At 41.8% G+C, this 21,614-nt stretch overlaps 1 protein-coding gene across 6 annotated transcripts in view; it reads left to right on the top strand.

Moving 5' to 3' along the window:
- DAG1 (dystroglycan 1) overlaps positions 1-21,614 on the top strand; it is a 99,135-nt gene that overhangs the window by 36,116 nt on the left and 41,405 nt on the right. For all 6 annotated transcript variants that reach the window (XM_081944202.1, XM_081944200.1, XM_081944201.1 and 3 more), the window contains exon 2: positions 16,330-16,725. In XM_081944202.1, coding sequence (XP_081800328.1) covers positions 16,447-16,725 — 279 coding nt within the window. In that variant the 5' untranslated portion in view covers positions 16,330-16,446. The remainder of the gene's footprint in view (positions 1-16,329; positions 16,726-21,614) is intronic.

Here is a 21,614-nt window from a genome sequence, read left to right on the forward strand (position 1 = left end):
CACATCACTGGCGTCTGCCTGGATCACGAAAGGTTGCTCGGGGTCAGGATGCTTCAGCATTGGCTCCTTTGCAAACATTTCTTTTAGTGTCTCGAATGCCTCTTGGCAGGTTAGGTCCCATGGTAGGGGTTGTCCCGGACGAGGTTTCGTTCCTGGGCTCCCTGTCTTCAGGAGGTCTGTCAGGGGTTTGGCAATCTTCGCAAAGGAGGGGATGAATTGCCTGTAGAAGTTCGCGAACCCTAGGAAGCTTTGTAGCTGTCTGTGGGTGTGAGGGGGATGCCAGGTTAGGACGGCTTGCACTTTCGCTGGGTCCATCTCTATTCCCTCATTTGACACTCGGTAACCCAGGTAGTCTAACTGTGCACGATGGAATTCACATTTTGATACCTTGACGTACAGGTTGGCTGCCAGATGTTTCTCCAGTACTTGGCGGACCAGGGGTAGGTGGTCGTCAATGGTCTCCATGTAGATAAGTATGTCATCAAGGTAGACGAGGACCCCCTTGTAGAGGTGCTCGTGCAACACCTCGTTTATTAACTGCATGAATACCGCTGGGGCCCCCTGCAGTCCAAAAGGCATCACTTTGAATTGAAAACAGTTGAATGCTGTTTTCCACTCATCTCCCTCTCTGATTCGTACTTGGTAGTATGCTTCTCTGAGGTCTAGTTTGGTGAAAACCTTTCTCTTGGCCAGATGAGATAGCATATCCTTCATGAGGGGGAAGGGGTATAGGTTGTGTATGCACACCCTGTTTATCCCTCGAAAGTCCACACACCGCCTCATGGTGCCATCTTTTTTTTCTTTGAAGAGGAGTGGTGCCGCGACCCGTGGCTTGGCTGGCTCAATGAACCCCCTTGCTAGGTTTTTGTCTATATATTTGCGTATCTCTTGCATTTCCCGGGGTGTCATGGCGTATAGTTTGGGCTTGGGTAGTTTTGCCCCGGGGATGATTTCGATGGCACAGTCTGTCTCCCAGTGGGGAGGCAGAACATCGCACTCGGCCTCACTGAATACTTCTGCGAGGTCCTGATACTCCATCGGAATCAGTTCTGCCTCTGGGGTTTTGTCTGCTGTGGTTGCTAGTTGTTCTTGTGGCCTCTTTTGGGGAGTTTCTGGCATGGGCGGTGTTTCTGTTTGCTGGTGTGGGAGAGGTTGGGGGCCCCTTGATATCCTAAGTCTGCGGGTACCCCCTTACCACCATATGGTTGGTCCCCACTTGTCTAGCCAGGAGAGTCCCAGTATGACTGCATCTGTCATTTTGGGGGCTATTATGAATCTAATTACTTCCCAGTGATCCGCTAACTCTAGCCTCACTGGTTCAGTTAGGTGGGTGGCATAAGCTCCCCCCATCAGGGACCCGTCGATTTGTTCGAACCGGATTGGGTGGGCCAGTCTTTTTGCTCTGATCCCCAGTTTCAGGACTGTGGTGAGGTTGATCAAATCAAATCAAATCAAATTTTATTTGATTAGCCGCACCCTCTCCAGAAGGACTCGGGGCGGCGTACAATTAAAACACATAAAAATATACAAATATAAACAATACATAAACATATACATATGCATGTGCATGGAGGAGGTAAACAAATGAATAAAATAGCATTAAAATTTCAATTTAAAATCCCTCAATTACAATACAAAATACACTATTAAAAAACCCGTCAGGAGCGATATGATAAAACTATGGTTGAGCCAGGCCAGCTACTTGGAAGAGGTGGGTCTTGAGCTTTACGCGGAAGGAGCGGAGGTCAGAGGTGGTCCTGATATCAGGGGGGAGGTCATTCCACAGGGCTGGGCCCATCACAGAGAAGGCTCTGCTCATAGACGTCGCCCCCCGACACTGTCTGGTGGACGGCACCTGGAGAAGTCCCTCTCTGTGTGAGCGAATTGGTCGCAGGGATGTATGGGGCAAGATACGATCCCGCAAGTAACTAGGTCCTGAGCCATGGAGCGCTTTGAAGATCGTTATCAAAACCTTGAAACGCACCCGATAGACCACAGGAAGCCAGTGCAGCTCGCGCAGGAGAGGTGTCACATGGGAGTACCTTGTACTCCCCATAATCACCCGCGCGGCCGCATTCTGGACCAACTGAAGTCTCCGAGTGCATCTCAAGGGAAGCCCCATGTAGAGAGCATTGCAGTAGTCGAGGCGAGACATCACCAGCGCATGAGTGACTGTGCGTAAGGCATCCCGGTCCAATAGGGGGCGCAATTGGCACACCAGGCGAACCTGGTGGAACGCCCCCCTTGCCACGGCTGTCACATGGTCATCCATGGACAGCCGGGTATCCAGGAGGACACCCAAATTGCGCGCCCGCTCCACGGGGGCTAGTTGTACGCCCCCAATGGCCAGAGATGGAAGTAACTGGTTGAACTGGGGGGCCGGAACCCACAGCCACTCCGTTGAGCTTGAGTCGGTTGTCATCCATCCAGACCCGTACGGCTTCCAAGCACCGGGACATCACTTCGACGGCCTCGTTGGGGTGGTTCGGGGTGGAAATGTACAGCTGAGTATCATCAGCGTACAGATGATATCCCACCCCAAAACCACAAATGATCTCACCCAACGGCTTCATATATGTGTTGAACAGGAGCGGCGAGAGGACCGACCCCTGTGGCACCCCACAGATGAGGGGGCTTAGGGTCGACCTCTGCTCCCCTGCCAACACACGTTGCGTCCGGCCGGAAAGGTAGGAGCTGAACCACTGCAAAACGGTGCCCCGAACCCCCAACCCCTCCAGTCGGTGCAACAGGATACCATGGTCGATGGTATCAAAAGCCGCCGAGAGGTCTAATAGGACCAGGATAGAGGAACAACCCCTATCTCTGGCCCTCCAGAGATCATCCACCAACGCGACCAAGGCCGTCTCCGTCCTGTGTCCGGGGCGGAAGCCGGACTGGCGCGGGTCTAGATAATCATTTTCCTCCAGATGTTGTGGAAACTGATAAGCTACCACACTCTCTACAACCTTCGCCAAAAAGGGAAGGTTGAAGACAGGACGATAATTGGCCAGCTCCGTAGGGTCCAGAGAAGGCTTCTTGAGTAAGGGTCTCACCACCGCCTCTTTCAAGGCGGCCGGGAGAGACCCCGCACCCAGCGAAGCGTTCACTAGGCCCAGGAGCCAGTCACGTGTAACCTCCCAGGATGCCAGTACAAGCCAGGAGGGGCACGGGTCCAATAAACATGTGGTAGGTCGCAGCCGTCCACGCATTCTGTCCAAATCCTCGATGTCAACCAAGTCAAACTCCTCCCAGACTGGTCTCTCAAGACTCGCCATGGATGTCTCGCCAGGACCACTGAAAGGGACCCAATCCTTCCGGATTTGAGCGATTTTATCCTGCAGATATTTCCCAAATTCCTCTGCTCTACCCTGTAGAGGGGCCTCCCGCGGCCTCTGAAACAGGAGGGAGTGGGACCCCCTTAACAGGGCGGCAGGGCGGTTCTCTGCGGATGCAATGAGAGCGGCACAATATTGACGTTTGGCCGCTCTCAATGCCACAAGGTACGTCCTTAAGTGGGTTTGTACCTGTGTTCGGTCAAATTCGGAACGAGAGGATCTCCAACGACTCTCTAGGCGTCTTTTGCGGCGCTTCATCACCCTTAGCTCCTCGGTAAACCAAGGGGCCAGGGTGGATCGTTGCCGCTGGAGAGGCCGCAAAGGCGCCACCCGGTTTAAGGCTCCGGTGGTCGCATTATTCCACGCGACCACCAGGTCCTCTACCCGGGGGCGGGTCAGGTCTACAGGAGGTGGCCCAAGCTCCATCTGGAACCTATCTGGTTCCATCAGGCGCCTGGGGCGGAACCATCTGGTGTTTTCCGGTTCCGCCTCCCCGCAGCGGGGGGTAGCACCAGGGAAGTCAAGTCGGAGGAGTGAGTGATCTGACCATGACAGGGGAGTGATGGTGCAGCCTGAGTTTATTAGTGCTTGAAAATCCCCCTGGTTTCCTGTTTTTGGGGCTGTGAGGTGTATTGGAAAAAGGAAAGGGCGAATTGGCTCGCTCACCATTGGGTTGTTTTCTCCCTTGTCTTTGCTGTCATAGGATTCGGCTGACTGGTCATCGTTGCCTGGGGTTCTACCGCTTTTGCTTGGGGTGGAAGGGGCTTCTGCAGCCTGAAAGGCTTTTCTGGTCGTGTTGATGGCTCATTTGGGGCCCTGTTCGGTTGGGCTCTGGGCGATGGGTTTGACCTTGGTTTTGGTTTTGGGGTTGGGGTTGGGCATGCAGCTGCCATGTGGCCCAACCCCCCGCATCTGTAGCATTTCAGCAGACTTTGAAGGAGGGCTGGTCTCAGGGCCCAATGTGGTGCTGTGGGTCGACGGGGTGATTTCAGCTCAGGTTGAACTCTCTCTCTTGTGTCTGGTTGCTTTCTCATGTCATTGGCACATAGCTCACTGGCGACTTTTGTTGCTACTCAGAACCACTCAGAGAGTCGATTTGGGATGTCGCGGTATGCGGTTACTTGGGCAATTTGTTTGTCCAGGATTGTTCTGAAAAAATGCACCAGCAGCGCTCTGGTAATGGTGGTAGCCTTCCTATGACCCTCCTGAATTCACGGATGTGCTCTTTGATGGGGCGGCCTCTCTGCTTTAGGTTGCTGAGTTCCTCTTCTGCATATGGGTCATCTTTCCCCCTCTTCAAACCTGGCCTCTAGTAGTTGCAGAAAGTCATCTATGTCTCGGAGTTGGGGGGCTCTCCTCTTATGAAGGGCTGCTAACCATTCCTTTGCTTCTCCCTCTAGCCCCTCTGCGATGGCATTCAGGGGGAGGGGTAGAGATGCCCATAGTGTTCTAGGTGGGTGTCAGCTAAATCAAGGAATAGTTGATATGAGTCTCCATCAAACTTTCCCCTGAATTGGGGTGGGTCGTTCAGCCCTACTCCTCCAACCTCCAGTCGGCCTCTGTATGCCTGTGCCTGATATGGCTGTTCATCTTCTTCACCCTTAGTTCGGAGAAAGGGAGGGGGGTTGCCTGTTCTTGGCAGCCTGCCTGCTGCGTGGGAGAGCCACTGGTTGCTCTTTTGGGCTTCTTCTCCTTCTATCTGGGGGGGGGGGCTGCGCTCCAGTCTGCGTCTCCTCCCTTCAATTGGATCAGATGTTCCTCCCCTCTCTTTTGGGCGGCATGATGGCCCCTCCTCCTGAAGGGTGGCCCGGTCAAACTCCTCCCTCAGTTGCTCTATTGCACTCCCCAAGGGTTCCCTCTGGGGCTTTGGGAGCCTGGCTTGTGCCCAATCCCACATCCAGTCCACCCTTGCCAGTTCGCTTGAGACCCTCCCCTTTATTTGGGAATTGGGGTAAGGAAACTCAAGTTCAGCTGCTTTAGGGGCTAATTTCCACCAGTACTCATCTTTTCTTGCTTCTGCCACTGGAAAAGGCACTGCAGGTTGAAAGTCTGGAGCCCTGATGTCGAGGACTGGTTGAACTCCTCCAGCTGAAATCAGGCTTTCTTCCGATAATCCACCTTCTGCCATGGTGGCCTGATTTTCTTTCCAAGCACTCCAAATATTTGGGAGTGACTGAAGAGCCCGGGATTCAGGAAGCCCGGAAATCTTGATAGATGTTTAAAAGTGAGTTTCAGCTATCTGTGAAGGTTCCAAGAGTTGCCCTAATTAATTTACGAGCCCTAAGACGAAATTCAAAAAAAACCCATTCGTTTATTAGGACGAACATCTTAGCACGGACTTCTGTGTAGCTGAAACTAAATCACATTTAATGGCATCTGACCTTTACCCCTGTGTCCCCTCCCCTCTGGCTGAGGTAATCAATCAATCAATCACATTCTCCAACAGGACGTTATGGCAGGGTTCTGGACATGCACATTTACATCCCAGTATAGAAATATGAAACTTTTACTCTGGCCAAAAGTATGCATGGCATCCCCCTGCCCCCGCCCTTCTCATGTTGATAGTAGTCATGGAAATGTCTTAGGCGTTGACATCATCACTATGTTAAGCTTAGTTTCTTCTGAAAAATATTAGATGTTTATAGATCAAAAGCTTTGGAATAGATTTTTTAGGGAGAAGCATATGCTTTTGTTAGGACAAAAGTAATCATATTCAAAGGAGATAATAATCCGTAAAATGGAAGTCTGAGGAATATTAATAAAATAAAAAATGTCAATTTTGTTACTGAATCAAATGACAAATTCTTTTCTATTGCTAATTAGTGGACTTTGTACAACAGCTACTGAGGCAGACAATGTAATCATTACACTTCTGTATCAGCTTCAAGAAGATTTAGGATACGTGCTATCAAACTCTGAATGATTATTGTGATGAAAATTGTTTTGATTCAGCAAAGTAATTAGCAGCCACATATGTGACACTCAGCAGAATCCAAGCATTTTGAAACATTTGAATATAAAACATCTTAGAAGATATTCTTTGGGGGTATTATAGTTCTGGCAATTCTTTAAGGTATATTATATAATTGCTCAAGGTTATCAATTGGTAGTTTCCTGTAAGTGAAGAAGCATTTTGATACTCTCATCACTGTGTCCTGTGTTGACCCCATTCTGAGATAAACAATGTAATAGCTCTCATTCCATCACCTCAGAGTAGCATAATGCATTTAATAATCTATCATAAAAGTCCTCTGCAATTATTATCACTCTGCTGTCCGAATTGTTTCCATGCCAGTCTCTATTCCCTTTGCTTTGCCACAGGGATTCTCCTAAGTAGAATGGAATGTGGGATAACGATAGTGGAATGGGGGGAAATTACAATCTTATGTCTGAATAGACTTTGCCTAATGCAGTACTTTATACTTCAGTTACAAAGAAAAATGCAATAATCTTGAAATAAATCTTGTTGCCTAAAATAGTGTGTGGGTATGGTATTTAAGCTCATTACAGACTAAGGAAGGATAACTAAACTATCTCAAGGCATGAGAGGAGAGATCTAGGGCAGATGAAATATGAAATAAATGTAGTCAAGAACTATATCTGAAATGTTAGATCACAAAGGTTAAGAAAACACCATTAATCAGCTTTGTCCATCTACTTACATCTTCATTTGTATGTTAATTTCTTAAATGTAATATTTAAGGATGTTGGGATATCTACCAGCAGTTAATAAAGAAAAAAATGTGCAAGATTGAAGCCTATAAGAAAAGAGTGTTTGGGAATCGGGATTTTTCCTCAAGAGGTTAGTTGAGAGGGTGGAGGATTAATACATGCAGAAGGAGGAACAGCCTCCAGATGTCAATTCTTTTTGTACTTTCCAAAGTATTTGAAAGCAAGTATGAATTGTAAAAGTTAAATGTATTTTCTTTTCTATTAAATTCCATTTATATGGGAGACCATTATGCCTGTGTTGACCTTCCAAGATTTCAAAAAAGGATAGCCAGGCACTTCAAGGTTTTTTCCCCCAACACTATATGCCTGCCAATTTTGTAAGAAAGCCCAGTACTGATTTTTAGTTTCATTTTAATTACTTATTAAATATATATGCCACCTGACTTCTAGTGACTCTGGGTCATTTTATATAGAACATAGGAAATGGATAGGAAATAATTTGAAAAGTTAAATGCCCATTTGATTTAATATACTAGTACTCTCTAAAACTCTCTGCCGAATTTCAGACAATGTACAAAACCCAGGAGCCACATATGAGGTTTAATTGGAAGACAATATTTCATGATGAGGCCGCTGGTGTGCTATAGCTAGTTTGAGGGTGTTGCTGTTTTGGTGTAAGGTTTTTGGTAATTCCATCCTAGCTATTATGCTGAATGGGAAACATTAAGTGTATCAGTTACATAGGATTTACAATCTATTCTTCAAGTGTGCCAGTGAACAATTTTATGCAAACAAAATGCATGCCTCATGATTCATTGTGGGTAACATAGATACACAATATGTGCTAAGTGCACGAATGCCTTTGAAATTAGTGGAGGTGAAATACCTTTGAGATATAGTCCATTTAATGTGTACATTGATATAAAATATAATATAAAGAAATAGTGCACAAGTACAGACTTTCCCCATTAAATTTCAAGGACAAGAGAAGCCTCTCCACCACCACCACCCAACAGCTTTAAGCAGCATTTAACTTTTTGTTTGTATGAGGGAGGTTGTACTAAGACTTCCCAGGGCCACCTAGTGAGTTTTTTGCTAAGCAAAGTGTTTGGGATTTTTTGTATGAAATAAAATCTCTGTAACCATGTAATAGCTCTAATTAACTTGAACTACTGGGTGTTACCAGATATAGACACGTCCCTTATAAAAGAAATTGAGGGATGGGGTGAGACAAGGCAGCAACTTCTGCTCCTATGCAGCATGGTTGAGTTTTTATTCTCAACCTTTGATCTATTGTATTACGTTTTCACTTGTGGCATAGAAATTTAAGTATTTATCCTTCATGCCTAGGGAGTGGACAGTAACTAGATCCCTTAGGCTTAGCTTTTCATCTATTCTACAGAAACATCAAACAAAGCATCTAAAGTAATTTTGTTATAGAAATTTGCATCACACTTATCCATATAGCAACCCCCCCCTAACACTTCTCCCTTTTATTGATTCTAGGAAATTGTATGCATCTGCATTTTAAAAGATTTTCTCTCTTTCTCCTTCAGCTCTTTTCTTTAACCTCTTCACATTTGAACAAAGCCTTTGATGAAGTAATAGTGCCTGCACAACTGCAAATTGGGGATCAACAAAATTTTTGAGGGCAGGTATCACAATACATAGTTCAATTTCTCCATAATACCATGATCAAAATAAGTTATTCGTGTTCTGAATTAATGTCTAAATGCAATGCTGGGATAGATGAGGGCCAACAAACTGAGACTGAATGCTGACAAGACTTCATTGTTGAGTGATCAGCAAATATGAGAACTGGGAGTCAGTTTGTTCTCAGCAATGATGCATTCTCAGAAGGAACAAGTATGGAATTTGATGGAACTCGGCTCTTCCCACATACTGGATGTTTAGATTATTTTGTGACCAGAAGAGCTCCTTATAACCAGCCTGGGTTTGATTGTTCATGTATTGGTCACCTTACATATAGTACTTATGACCGATCATTTAATGATCATTTGAAGTTACGATGGGTTTCAGAAAGGGTAAAGCACTTCCAGCCATCATGCTGCACCCCAGTCACATAATCACATGAATAGTTGCCAAGCACCCCACATTCTCCTAGGCGCTGCTTGGAGTGTCCAAGCATGGATTAACTTCAGCTTGCTGCCCAAGGACTGAGTTTAAATCTTTAGTGTAGCCATGCCTCCAGCTCCCTTTGGAGGTCAGTTTGAAAAACTCAGTTGCCCTAAAAGGATGTATTTGAGATTTCCAGTCCTTGGATTTAGCAAGCTGGATTTCTCCCAATTAGTTTAGTGTAGCCTTTTTAAATTGCTTCCACAGTTGTAGCCTTAGATAGACCTAGGTTTTTTGTTTTTTACCATTGCAAGAAGTTTATTCGTCTAAATAGCTTTTCTCTGTGTTTCCAACCTCCCGTGCTTCCACGCGGTTCTGGTAGCACCGGGAGGGTCGTCAGCGGCCGCTGGCGAGCTTAGGGGCCAGGTAGGGAAATGAGGTGCCCCTGCGAACCATTGGGAGGCCCTCTTAGCTCCGGAGGCTCTACTGAGCACTCCGGATCACTGACGGCAGCCCGGTGTCGCTTCAAACTTGTGGCCATTTGGGAAGAGAAAAAAAGCACATGCTTTAAATCCAAACTGTTTTTTTCTCCTTTCCTGTGCTACAGCCTGGTCACTTAGCAGATCGCCGCTGGGAGGGGTGTTGGTCAAGTGGCCTTGCTCTGGGTCTCCAGCCCTCCCCTGAAGGCCTTGATTGGCGGCTACAGGGACTTTGGCTTCCTGGCTATTCCCTGTTGTGATATTACCATCCTCTTGGCGCCATTTTGTTGCTACCTCACCTGCTGGAGCCATTGCCTCAGGAGTTCATCACAACTTGGGACTCCATTTCTCCAAGCAATCTTCTCTGGATAACGAGGTTTGGGGGCTGGAAGTTCCACCATGACCAGCAAAATTGTGGATAAGGTTACAGAGCAGGCAGGGCCTAACATCAGTAAGTGCAGCAGGCCCAATCCTGCGGCTAAGGGTGTTAGTGCAGCAAGCCCCACTAAAGGCAAACAGCCCAAAACAAGGAAGGTGTCCAAAGCAGAAGAGAGAACATAACTGCAGACTGGCTGAGCAGATCGACGATCAGCAACTCGGAATGGCGACTTCATCCATCTCTTTTTGCAGGCAACTCTTTTGCTCCATCTGCTTAATAACCTGGGAGATCACTTGACAGCTACAACCAGGAATGCCAGAATTATGATCATTGAGCAAAGCAGTCATGTGAGCATCTCACTTAACAACCACTATGCATAAGATTCTAGTCCCAACTGTGCTCCTAAACTGAAGATTACATGTACTGCATTGTGCTCTATGAGGCTACTCTTACTCTAGTTCCAAATCTTCAACTAATGTAAAATGCTGCAGCCATTTTTCTAATATATTTACTAAATCTCTCTTGAAACATCTACACTGGTGACACTTTATTATTGAACAGGGCTCAAGGTTTGACATATATGAAGCCCTGCACAATTTTGGACAAGGATATTTGATGGATTGCCTTTGCTGTTAAAGATAGTTGCTGAGATCGGGATCATCAGGGAAAGTCTATTGCATGTGTCTAGCACTGCAGTGCAATCTTGTGTGCCTTTTCTATACATTTTCTAAGCATTTTCCTCTAAAATCTAAAAGGAATCTACCGTTATATCCTTTAGGTTCTGGCTGCATATCTCCCTTTTCATCCGGACATTCACTCTATGGACATTAGAGGAATACCTCCCCCCTCCCCAAATCTGCTTTCTCCTTCTCATTTTTACACTGTCTCTATAAATATTTAACTACAGTACAGCATTTTGTATTACTACAGTGAATGTGGAGAAATCTTATCTTAAGGGATTCAGGCAGGAAAGAGTTATAAAAATAACCTTAAACTTCATACAATATGTCAATCAAATCCATCCTATCAGTCTAAATAGAGCAGAAGTTATCAAAGCCCAGAAAAATGGAAATCTAATCAACAAAGCAAAAGAAGATTTTCAGGTTTTTCTCAATCAAATGGACTTTTAAAAAGAAAATGGGCCAGATCCATTTTGCTTTTCTCTCACAGGAAGACAGAATATCTCTTCATGGTTCATTCCAAGCTAGGTAAGGAGCAGTTCCAATTTTCACAGGAGCCTGGGACTGAGGTGCAACAACTATAGAGCAATCTGAATTAGTTGAAGCTAGATGTGAGCAGAAATCTTAATATAATATAAACAGTGTTCTTAGACAGAAATCAGGTCCTTTAGGGTTTTTGGGGGGCAATATTTATTTGCTAGATTTATAGCACTGTCACCTCAACTACATAAGTTTGAGTGGATAACAATATTAAAAATGATAAACGTACAAAAAAACCTATCAGTAGTAAGTGTAAAGAACAATCAAATACTATGGGTAATGGAGAAAAATCATGGAATAGTAGAAATTGCACAATAAAGTTAAAATTCATTGGGCGTAACCATTGTGTTTAAATCTGTCTACCATGAAATTGCATCCTAATGATAGTTAAGGAAAATATTATTTCTTCCAAAAGAATGCAAAACATGGTTTGGATTGATTAGAAAATATATTCTCCTGTACTGAAAGGTAATAAGATCCATTCAATAAAAACTGGAGTAGTGGCAAATAGTAAAACATAAGTAACTTTAATTTACTCAACAGTAAATTATTAAGAATATATAGAACCTGTGGTAAAAGGATTAGAATTGTTAATTAAAATTGAGGTGAACCAAATTTACCCTGTTTCCCCGAAAATAAGACCTCCCTGGATAATAAGCCCAATCGGGCTTTGAGTTCATGTGCTAAAATAAGCCCTCCCCCAAAAATAAGCCCTTTCCGAAAAATATTGCAACACAGCAGCAGCCATGAGGTGACCATCCTCGCCGTCTCTTGCACTTCAAAAATAATAAGACTTCGCCGAAAATAAGGCCAAGCACTTATTTTGGGAGGGGTCAAAAGAAAATAAGACCCTGTCTTATTTGGGGGGAAATACTGTAGTCAGCAGTGAAAAATTAAGTGACTTTGAACTTTGGGTTCTTATGGGGAGAAATTGGGGGACTGAGCACATTGTACTCTGACATGAGTTCCTAGTGGAAGACTGGGATTTCAATTTATTATTTTATTTATTTTAATTTTATTTATAAAATTTATTTGTTGCCCATCTCGTATCCAGTAACTCTGGGTGGCTTACAGTCTAAAATATTAAAGCAGAAAAGGCATTAAAATCAACAGTCATGGCACACAGTAGATAAAACCATAGGCAATTACAAACCATTGAAAACAGATGGGAAAGGTGGGAGCCAGACACCTAAGGTGTGGGGGTGGGGGTATTAGGTTTTAATTAATCAACCACGTATGAAGCTTCCCCATCGGATCCCCCAAACCATCTGGCAGAGCCAGGTCTTCAGGCTCTTTTGAAACGTTAGAGAGTGGGAGCCAATCTCATCCCAGGGGTAAGATGTTCCAGAGGGCAGGAGCCATGGCAGAGAAGACTCTTCTCCTGGAGCCTGTCAGTTGAAAATCCTTGGCTGATGGGATATGAATCTTAAGAAAAAAGCAAACAAAAGAATAATACATTAGAAAAATAGGCTGATAAAGGAAAGTCCTGATTTGAAGATGAGCTGTGTTCATCTGAAATCCACTTGCTCAAGATACCAAACAATTTGAGGGGGTGTGGGTGCTGAAAAGGAAGAGTGCAGTATACAACCAATCAGAGTACTTAGTTGCTTTCAACTGTTTTCTTTCATCTGGGCAGGAGACATTGAGACCAAAAAGGATACTTTGTAGCTGTTGTTTTTGTGTTTTTATCTGTGAATTTTAACTGAGTTCAACTTCTTATTTTTTAAATGTAGATTTAAGAATTATTTTAGCAGGCATTCTCAATTTCTTTTCAAACTTTTGCTATTACTCCATTTTATTGTTTCCGGTTAAACAGAATGAAGAAAATAAATTATATAAAGAGGTTCAAGACTCCTTTTATCAGTAACATAATTCCTCAAAAACAGAACAGAATAGAACCAAATTTGGTCTGGTGGGACAAGCTAATTAAACTCAAGTTAAAAAATAGTCAGTGAAGAAAAAAATATTTTTAGTTATGTGTTTACCCAGCTTCCTTGAAAATAAGATCTCCCTGGATAATAAGCCCAATTGGGCTTTTGAGCGCATGTGCTAAAATAAGCCCTCCCTGAAAATACTGCAACACAGCAGCAGCCATGAGGTGACCACGCTCGCTGCCTCCTGCACCTCAAAACTATTAAGACCTCCCTGAAAATAAGTCCAAGCACTTATCTCAGGGGTCAAAAGAAAATAAGACCCTGTCTTATTAAATGTTGCCCATTACACTCAGACTCCGGGTGGTTTAAAACAACATAATAGTATATACTGTGTTTTCCCAAAAATAAGACAGGGTCTTATTTTCGGGGAAACGCGGTATATTCTATTATGTTGTTTTAAACCACCCAGAGTCTGAGTGACATGGGCAACATTTAATAAACAAATAGAAACAAAAATATCCTAGTCCATTTTTGTGGGAAAGGCAATTGGGCAACAGCTTGGGATATTTTTAATTGCTCCATTCTGAGCCCCCTTTCTCTAGGTTGCAAGCTCCAAGATAGCAATAGCACTTAAGATTTATATACTGCTTCACAGTGCTTTACAGTCCTCTCTAAGCAGTTTACAGAGTCAGCATATTGCCCCCAACAATCTGGGTTCTCATTTTATCAACCTCAGAAGGATGGAAGGCTGAGTCAATCTTGAGCCGGGGAGAATTGAACTGCCGAACTGCTGGCAGCTGGCAATCTGCAGAAGTGACCTGCTTGCTTTTTCTGGGCCTTAGTTGCAGTGTCTTTTACCAACTGTACCTGAATTTATTCTAGCAGAAATTTATTCTGAATTTACTCTAGTAGCAATGCCAAATATAAAAAAAATACTTAGTTGAACTTTGCAGAAAGGTTGCAAATATTTCTAAATGATAGAAATATGTATATTATACCACTCATCAACATTGTATTTTTATTATTGTTCAGTAATACGCTATACTTAAAGGAATCCATTCTGAGCTCAGATCAGTGGCTCTTGATGTAGACAGCCTACACAGTAAAATGTGTATAGGTAATCCTCTGTAGGTAATCAGAGTACTTCTGGGTGCAGCTAATCCCTATAAATACTCTATGACAAGTTGGTTAACGGGTAGTTAAGTGTGAGCAAGATGGCATGTATTTAAGTGAATATTATAGCAAGCTCAGAAATTGTAGTCCAAGGTTGCTTATTGGTGGTTCCTGAAATAGGGAAGTATCAAATTGGGTATCAGTTGTGGTGTAATGGTATGTGAGAATAACCTTGAAAGTCAGGAGGGAGAGTTGTAGACTGAAAAACTGGGTGTAAAAGATATCTCGGTCCATAGGAGGAGGAGCCACAGGAAGGGACCCTCCCTAGTTTTCTGGAGAACAAAAGAAAAGGAAGGGAGAAATATTTTCAGTCTTGCAAGACCTGTTAATATAATCTTACAATAAAGATAGAACTGGTACTCCCTGTGCCTCTTGTCCGTATTACCTTGAAGGGCTAATACCTGGATCCATCGTTCTTCAATATTTTCAGTAATGACTTGAGTGAAGAAGGAGGGAGAAATCTTATCTGTAGATGACCAGTTGCCTGTTGATGTGGATGTTGGTGAGATCTGAATTAATGGTGACTCTTTTAAACATAATATAGGAGTAGGGCCCAAAGTACACATCAGTTGTTCCTTTGCAAGTTTTTTGATTGAGGTGCCACAAGGTTTAGGACCTGAATGACTTCAATGAGGTGGCAGAAGGAATAGTTGCCAAGTCTGCAGATAATACAACATTGGGTAAGATGGCTAATTGTCTAAAAGAGAAGAATAACATTTAATTGGACTGAGAAAACAAAATGAAATTTAACAGAGGCAAGTGTAAAGACAAAACAAAGAATGAGAAAAGAGGAATCAAATGCAGAAGTATTGGATGGAAGATACCTTACCTGATAATGGTTATGAAAAAGATTTTGGAATAAAGATTAATTGAAAACTGAATATGAGCCAAACACTTCAAGAAATAAATTGTTTATTGGTGTTGAAAATTTGGGTTTTTAGTGACTCATCAATGCAAATATTAGTCTAATTTATAATTTATATATATATGAATTGTTCTGAACATTATATTTTAAATGTTTTTTTTAAAAAAATAGCCATAAATAGTTTACCAAATACTGCATAGCTATATATTATCGCTGTTAACCTCCACATTTTTATATAATGAAATGTAGCTATCTACTAACTCTTATTTATGCTGTATATTTTAAAAACCCGTACTTATTTGGAGTTACAGCAGTACCAAAAGGAAAGTGGGAGGATGGCCAGAACACTTCCCTGCCAGAGGTTACTTAATAGTGATTTATGGTTTTTTTGTAGTTTATGACTGGTAGTGCAGTGTGAGAATTTGAGGGCTGTGTTTCAGAAGGACTGTTACTATTACTCCTTGTGTGGAAAAGTTCGTTATGTGTGGATGTGGGCAGACTTTGGTCATAATTGAAATAGGAAGTCTGTAAATTTTCAGAGGAATCTTGCTGTATACATATTTGTCAAAATAAACATATGCATTTTTGCAATATGACATAGTGGGTTAAGGATTACAGAGTGTCTTACATAGAACTTTGTCCCCAAAGGAAAAAAAGGTCATATAAAAAGGCTCCCCAAGTTATGAAAGTGTAATGTGGAAAAAGCTCAAAATAATGGGAATAATTCTGTCATTTGCTACAAATGATCTTTTAATCTGATAACTAAAATGTAAAATTCTTGCACAAGTGCACTTTTGTTTTCTTGAAAGGTCATCTGATTCCATGATAACTCCTCAATTCATATTTTCTTTTATTTAGATTATTGCGATTCATTAAAATTATTCATGGAGGGAGGAAACAGTAAATGTCTTGGGAACTTCTAATACTGAAATTGCTAAAACTAAGGTGGCATGAGCCTGATTAAAAATGTAAATAAAAATCTCTGCTAGCTCCTCTAAGAGCAGGATACTAGTTGAATAAGAAAGTACAGGTGGATAAAATCTGTTCGGTCCTACGTTGGGCAGCATCCATCTATGCTGAGGCACACCTGTAAAGTTTGTTAAGGCAAGGCCCTAAGGCAGGCTGCTTAGCTTCAATACTTGAAAGATTTTGTGTACTAATTAGCTAATAAAATGAATCAAAGAGCATTTAATGTTCATTAAAATTTAATGAATTTTCTTCACTTTCTGATCACTGTTGTGTATGTTTTCTTTCAGGCATCAAGACTGACAACAATGAATGTGATGTGAAGACCTTTTGATTAAGCAACTTTATATAGATTGTTGGCTCTGAGCCTTATTTTGTGGCTAGTATAAGAGGTGCATATCATTAAAATGAATCCTGGATTTGTACAACTACCCCCAATATTGGGGAGGACTTTGCTGGTTCTGACATTGATTACTTCAGCTAAGTGCCATTGGCCCAGTGAAACCTCAGAAGTTGTACGGGACTGGGAACATCAGTTAGAAGCCTCCATGCATTTGGTGCTTTCGGACCTCCGTGAGAGTGCACCAGCAGTGGTGGGAATTCCAGACAGCTCTGCTGTGGTAGGTCGCACCTTCAGAGTCACCATCCCTACAGAACTTATAGCTTCCAATGGAGAGATTATCCAGGTGAGAATTTAAATTGATTGATTTGATTTGATTTATAACCCTTATGTAGTCTCCTATCTCACACAAGTGACTCTGGATAAAAACATGCAAACTGACCAAAATATATGCCTCCCCCCACTCCCAATAAGAAACTAATAACTATTAACAGAAGCAGAGCTCACTTCACCTATGATCCAAATATCTAGGAAAACACCCAGGTCTTCAATGCTTTATGAAAGGCTAATAGGGTGGGTGTCATCTTAACCACCGTATATGTCTGGGTATCTTTGTAATAGGCAGAAGGAGTAACTTTGAGGAGCAGAAGGAACAGCCACAACCAAGACAGTGGTCAGATAAAAGATATCTAAGTCTAGGCCAGAAGTGTAACCTGAAGAACGAACTCAGACAGACCCTTCTTAGTTCCCTCAAAATAAAAGAAGGAAGAGGTAAAGTGCACTGAGATGTACAAGATTGAAGTCAACCCTTCAAGGTAGATTTACTTAGGCAACCAAAGTCATGCATGCTAATACTACTGTTTCTATAAGGATATAATAACCGTGGTGAGTTGTTGTGACGCATTGGTTAGAATACAGTACTTCAGGCAACTTCTGCTGTTTGTTGTCTGCAATTTGGCAGTTCGAATCTCACCAGGCTCAAGGTTGACTCAGCCTTCCACCCTTCCGAGGTCGGCAAAATGAGGACCCAGATTGTTGGGGGCAATATGCTGACTCTAAACCGCTTAGAGAGGGCTGTGAAGCCGTATATAAGTCTAAGTGCTATTAGTGCTATAACAGAACCTTGCAAGTCAGAATGTGCCTCCCCTCTCCCTCCCTTTATCTTCCTCTTCCTAAAGATTAATCCTGTTTCGGAGACAAGCTATGCCTCATGGCAGGTGCTGCCACCGAGAAGACATAACTCTGGGATCCAACATGTTGACATTGTTTAAGAGAAGAGACCTGGTGCATGTTCTCTACTAGATCTGGTGATATGGGCAGAAGCAATAAGAGAAAGATAGTTTTGCATGTAGTTGGCCCCATGCCATAGAAGCTTTATAGGTAATAAGCAGCACCTATTGAACTGTACCTAGAAGCCTACTAGGAGCCAGTACAACTCATGAAGCAGCAGTGTTACATGGACGTAATAAGAAATACCAAACACTGCCTGCACTGCTATATTCTGGACCATCTGCAGCTTCCAAGTGCAGTCCCATGCCGAGCACATTACAATAGTCTAATCAGGGAAAGGGTAAGACATGGGTCACTAGAGCAAGGCCTCCTGGTTCAGGTATGGGCACAGATGGTGTACAAGATTAACTTGTACAACTGCCCCCCCCCCCCCTTGCTACAGCAACCACTTGCACATTGAGCAGGGATTGAGAGTAAATTTCACACCAATTTCTGACCAGGAAAGTGTACTCGCATGTAGAGTTGAAGAGGTAAAATCCTCTGAACCAGGGGCTTTAAAACTCCATCTTACCAGGGTTGAGCCAAAGCTTTTTCTCCCCCATCACAGCTTCCAGACACTGGGAAAGGTCCTTGACATCATCACATGGTCAGTCCAAGGAAGAGATGTGCAATTGGATATCATCAGCATACTGATGATTCCGTACCACATACCTACAGATGACCCACACTCAGCAGTTTCATATACAGTAGTACTTTTGCGGGCCCTTTTGAATTTTAAATATTTTTACATAAACATGATCTAAAATGTGGTCTATTCTCATTAGGGTCTAGTCCTAAAATTAGATAAAGAGAACCCAATTAAACAAATGAATCAAAACCATTATACATTCATTAAGTTATTGAGGAAAATGATCTAATGTTACATATTTGTGGATGGCAAAAGTGAGGCAGCTTGACAGGCACAACTTTATTGTATAATTCTCCAGTGAAAGAAGTTGTTGTGAAGATGATGATTGACTTTTCTTTTAGTGGGAAAAATTCTGGCATAACTGACCTACCTTTGTTTCTTTTATTTCTTTCTGGACTGTCAGACAAAAAGTTAATTTGCACCCATAACTGAAAGGTCACCTTTATAGAAAGATAAACTTGGAATCATTTATGAGATACAAATGGCTTCCCAGACTATAAATAACTAAAGTAGTTCCCACTCTGACATTTCATCTCTTTCTTGCTCTTTCTTCTCTTTCGTTGTGTCTCCCCCCCCTCCCCCCCCAACAAAGAGCTACTTATTATTCTGGCAATAAAAAAGTCCTTTTTCTACATTAGGATTGTGAGGCTTATACACAAAACATGAATTTGTCAACTTGAAAGTCTACTAAAAATATAAAACATATCTGGCTACACAATTACTACACTGAGATAATTCAGAAGTGATGGTTATTTTACTGTATTGAATAAATGCTTCTTACCATCCTAGTCAACTGTCTTATTATGCCTCAACAAAAACTGTTAGCAAGAGATTTCACTCACTCAATTTGCATTATTTTGTATCTCGAAATACAATCTGAAATGCAGCTACTAGAACTTCATTTTCAATTTGTGTGTATAAGTGGTTTCATTGTACTTTTATTTGGCCAGCAGTTTTGATGTTATATATGTTGATGGCAGCAAGAATATATTATGCACAAAAATGGAAGGACACTTCGATCCCCACAAAGGATGAATGGCTGCAAAAGTTGATGGAGTTAGCAGAGATGGCTAAATTGACTTTGATTAAAGAAAATAACACAATTAATTTTGTTTTCCTTGGAAATCTCTTTTGGACGTCATGCTTGTGTTAAAAGTGAAAGTTTGATTTTGGGTTTTGCTGATTAGATAGTTTGTTTTCAAAATGGCTACTATATATTTTCATATAAAAGTAAAAAGTTTGGATTTTACCTTATTCTACTGCACCAAAGAGAGTCAGAAGTCAGTGTTTTTTTTCTTTTTCCTCTTTTCCCTACACTTTTCTTTCCCTCCATTATATTCCCATTATTTTCATTTTTCTTTGTATTTCTGTACTTTACATTTTAATCAACTAATAAAAATAGTTGAACCCTTTTATTTGGCCAGCAATGTCCATGCTATTCATAGAAAAGCCAGTGGGCATTATCTTACAGCTTAAAGCTTTTAGTTGCAGGTGCTACTGAATCTTGCCATTAGCAGGCAAGAATATGCTTGCAACTTGTTAAGTGATTTCCAAGATGTAAAGAAATGGTTTTCCTCTTTCCCTTTTAAGCTGTTTACATTTATGCTCTAAGAATCTCAGTAGTTTTTGAATGGAATGAATTACAGGCAAGCAGGAGAGGTATTAATTTTGAATAACTTCAGAGGCTTCATTGTAGAATTGACTGAATTTCAGTATGAGAGCACCTTATAAGAAAAGATAAGAAACTTCACATATCATCTTGATTTCTAGGTAACCCACTTTTCAAAAGGAATAAAATCTCTTATTCAAATTTGCTGTCTTACATTTTATTCAGCTCGCCTTATGCAGCAGTCATGGAATTTTAAAACAGGAAGGCCCCTGAGATCAAACATTTAGGATCCATGAACTGCATAATAGATACTTATGAAGTGACAGATCTGCTTTGATGAAATGATTCAGGCCATCCTGATTCACTTCAAGTGAAATAATGTGACCTTGTGATTTGTGGTTTTAGATATTCATTTAGCATATTTGTATGGCCGCCCATTTCACAAGAAATTATTCTGGGAAGCATACAACATTTAATTCAAAAATAAAGTGATTCTCCTTGAAGTAGCTAGTGTGAGGAGCGACAACTCTTCCCAGCCTAATCCCTTGGTGTTCCCTGAAAAGTATCTGCCCAGTCTTGGCAGGAAAAAGCTCAGTCATCTTCTGTAGCATGAATTCTGTAGCTTGGCTTCATTATGCCAAAGTTTCAAACAAAATAAAGTTCTTGTTCAAAGCTTTGCAAAACTGTACAGCATAATAGAGGCAAGGTGAAAGAATACATTTATTACGCATCAAATATTGCATAAAATTGAATTCCTTTTTAATGCTAAAAGGAACAAAATAGTCTTTTGAAGCAGACTTTACTTGTAAGTTCCAAGGACTAACCTTTCCATTTTCTTTAGTTAATTGATTAGTCTAATTTTTGGCATCCATATGAACCTTTGTTGGATTAGCTTTTATCAGCTGCTTTGAACTCCTGAATATGCTTCATGTTTTTTAATCTTGTGATATCTTAACATTTTAAAAATTCTTGGATTTATTAATTCCCCTTTGCAAGCAAGAAAATAAAAATTAGTAGCTCAATAATTATTGCACATTAGTTTGTTGGTTAACCTGTATTAAATCCCATACTATGTAGATAATTTGTTATTTAATTATGAGGTAACGTCCCCTTGAAAAACTTGCAAACCTTTGTGAATTATTTGACACTTCGGTCACTTCGAAAATACAGATGCTACATATGTGTTATTCTATAATTGAATTGGAGAAAGTTCAAGTGGAATCAACTTTGACTGGCACATCTACTTTCTGAGATGAGCAACAGTGGTGCAGTGATTACAGTACTGCAGACTACTTCTGCTGCCTGCCGGCTGCCTGCAATTTGGCAGTTCAAATCTCACCAGGCTCAAGGTTGACTCAGCCTTCCATCCTTCCGAGGTTGGTAAAATGACCCAAATTGTCGGGGGCAATATGGTGACTCTGTAAACTGCTTAGAGAGGGCTGTAAAGCACTGTAAAGTGGTGTATAAGTCTAAGTGCTATTGCTATTGCTATTCTGTGTATCTCAGAACCATGAGGTGCTGTGTTCCTTTTTCTGTAAAATTGTTTTATTTATCCAGAAAGTTGCAGAATACGGTGAGAGAGAAGTGAAGTGACAAGAGAATTGGAGTCAACTAGTAATAGCAGTGAAGATTTTTTAAAAATGATTCTTTTACTTGTATATACCAAACAATATAAAAATATAAATATCCATTACATCAGGGTGTTTTT

The sequence above is a fragment of the Natrix helvetica genome (genome assembly GCF_964273705.1).
Source record: "Natrix helvetica genome assembly, chromosome: 1".
NCBI lineage: Eukaryota > Metazoa > Chordata > Lepidosauria > Squamata > Natricidae > Natrix > Natrix helvetica.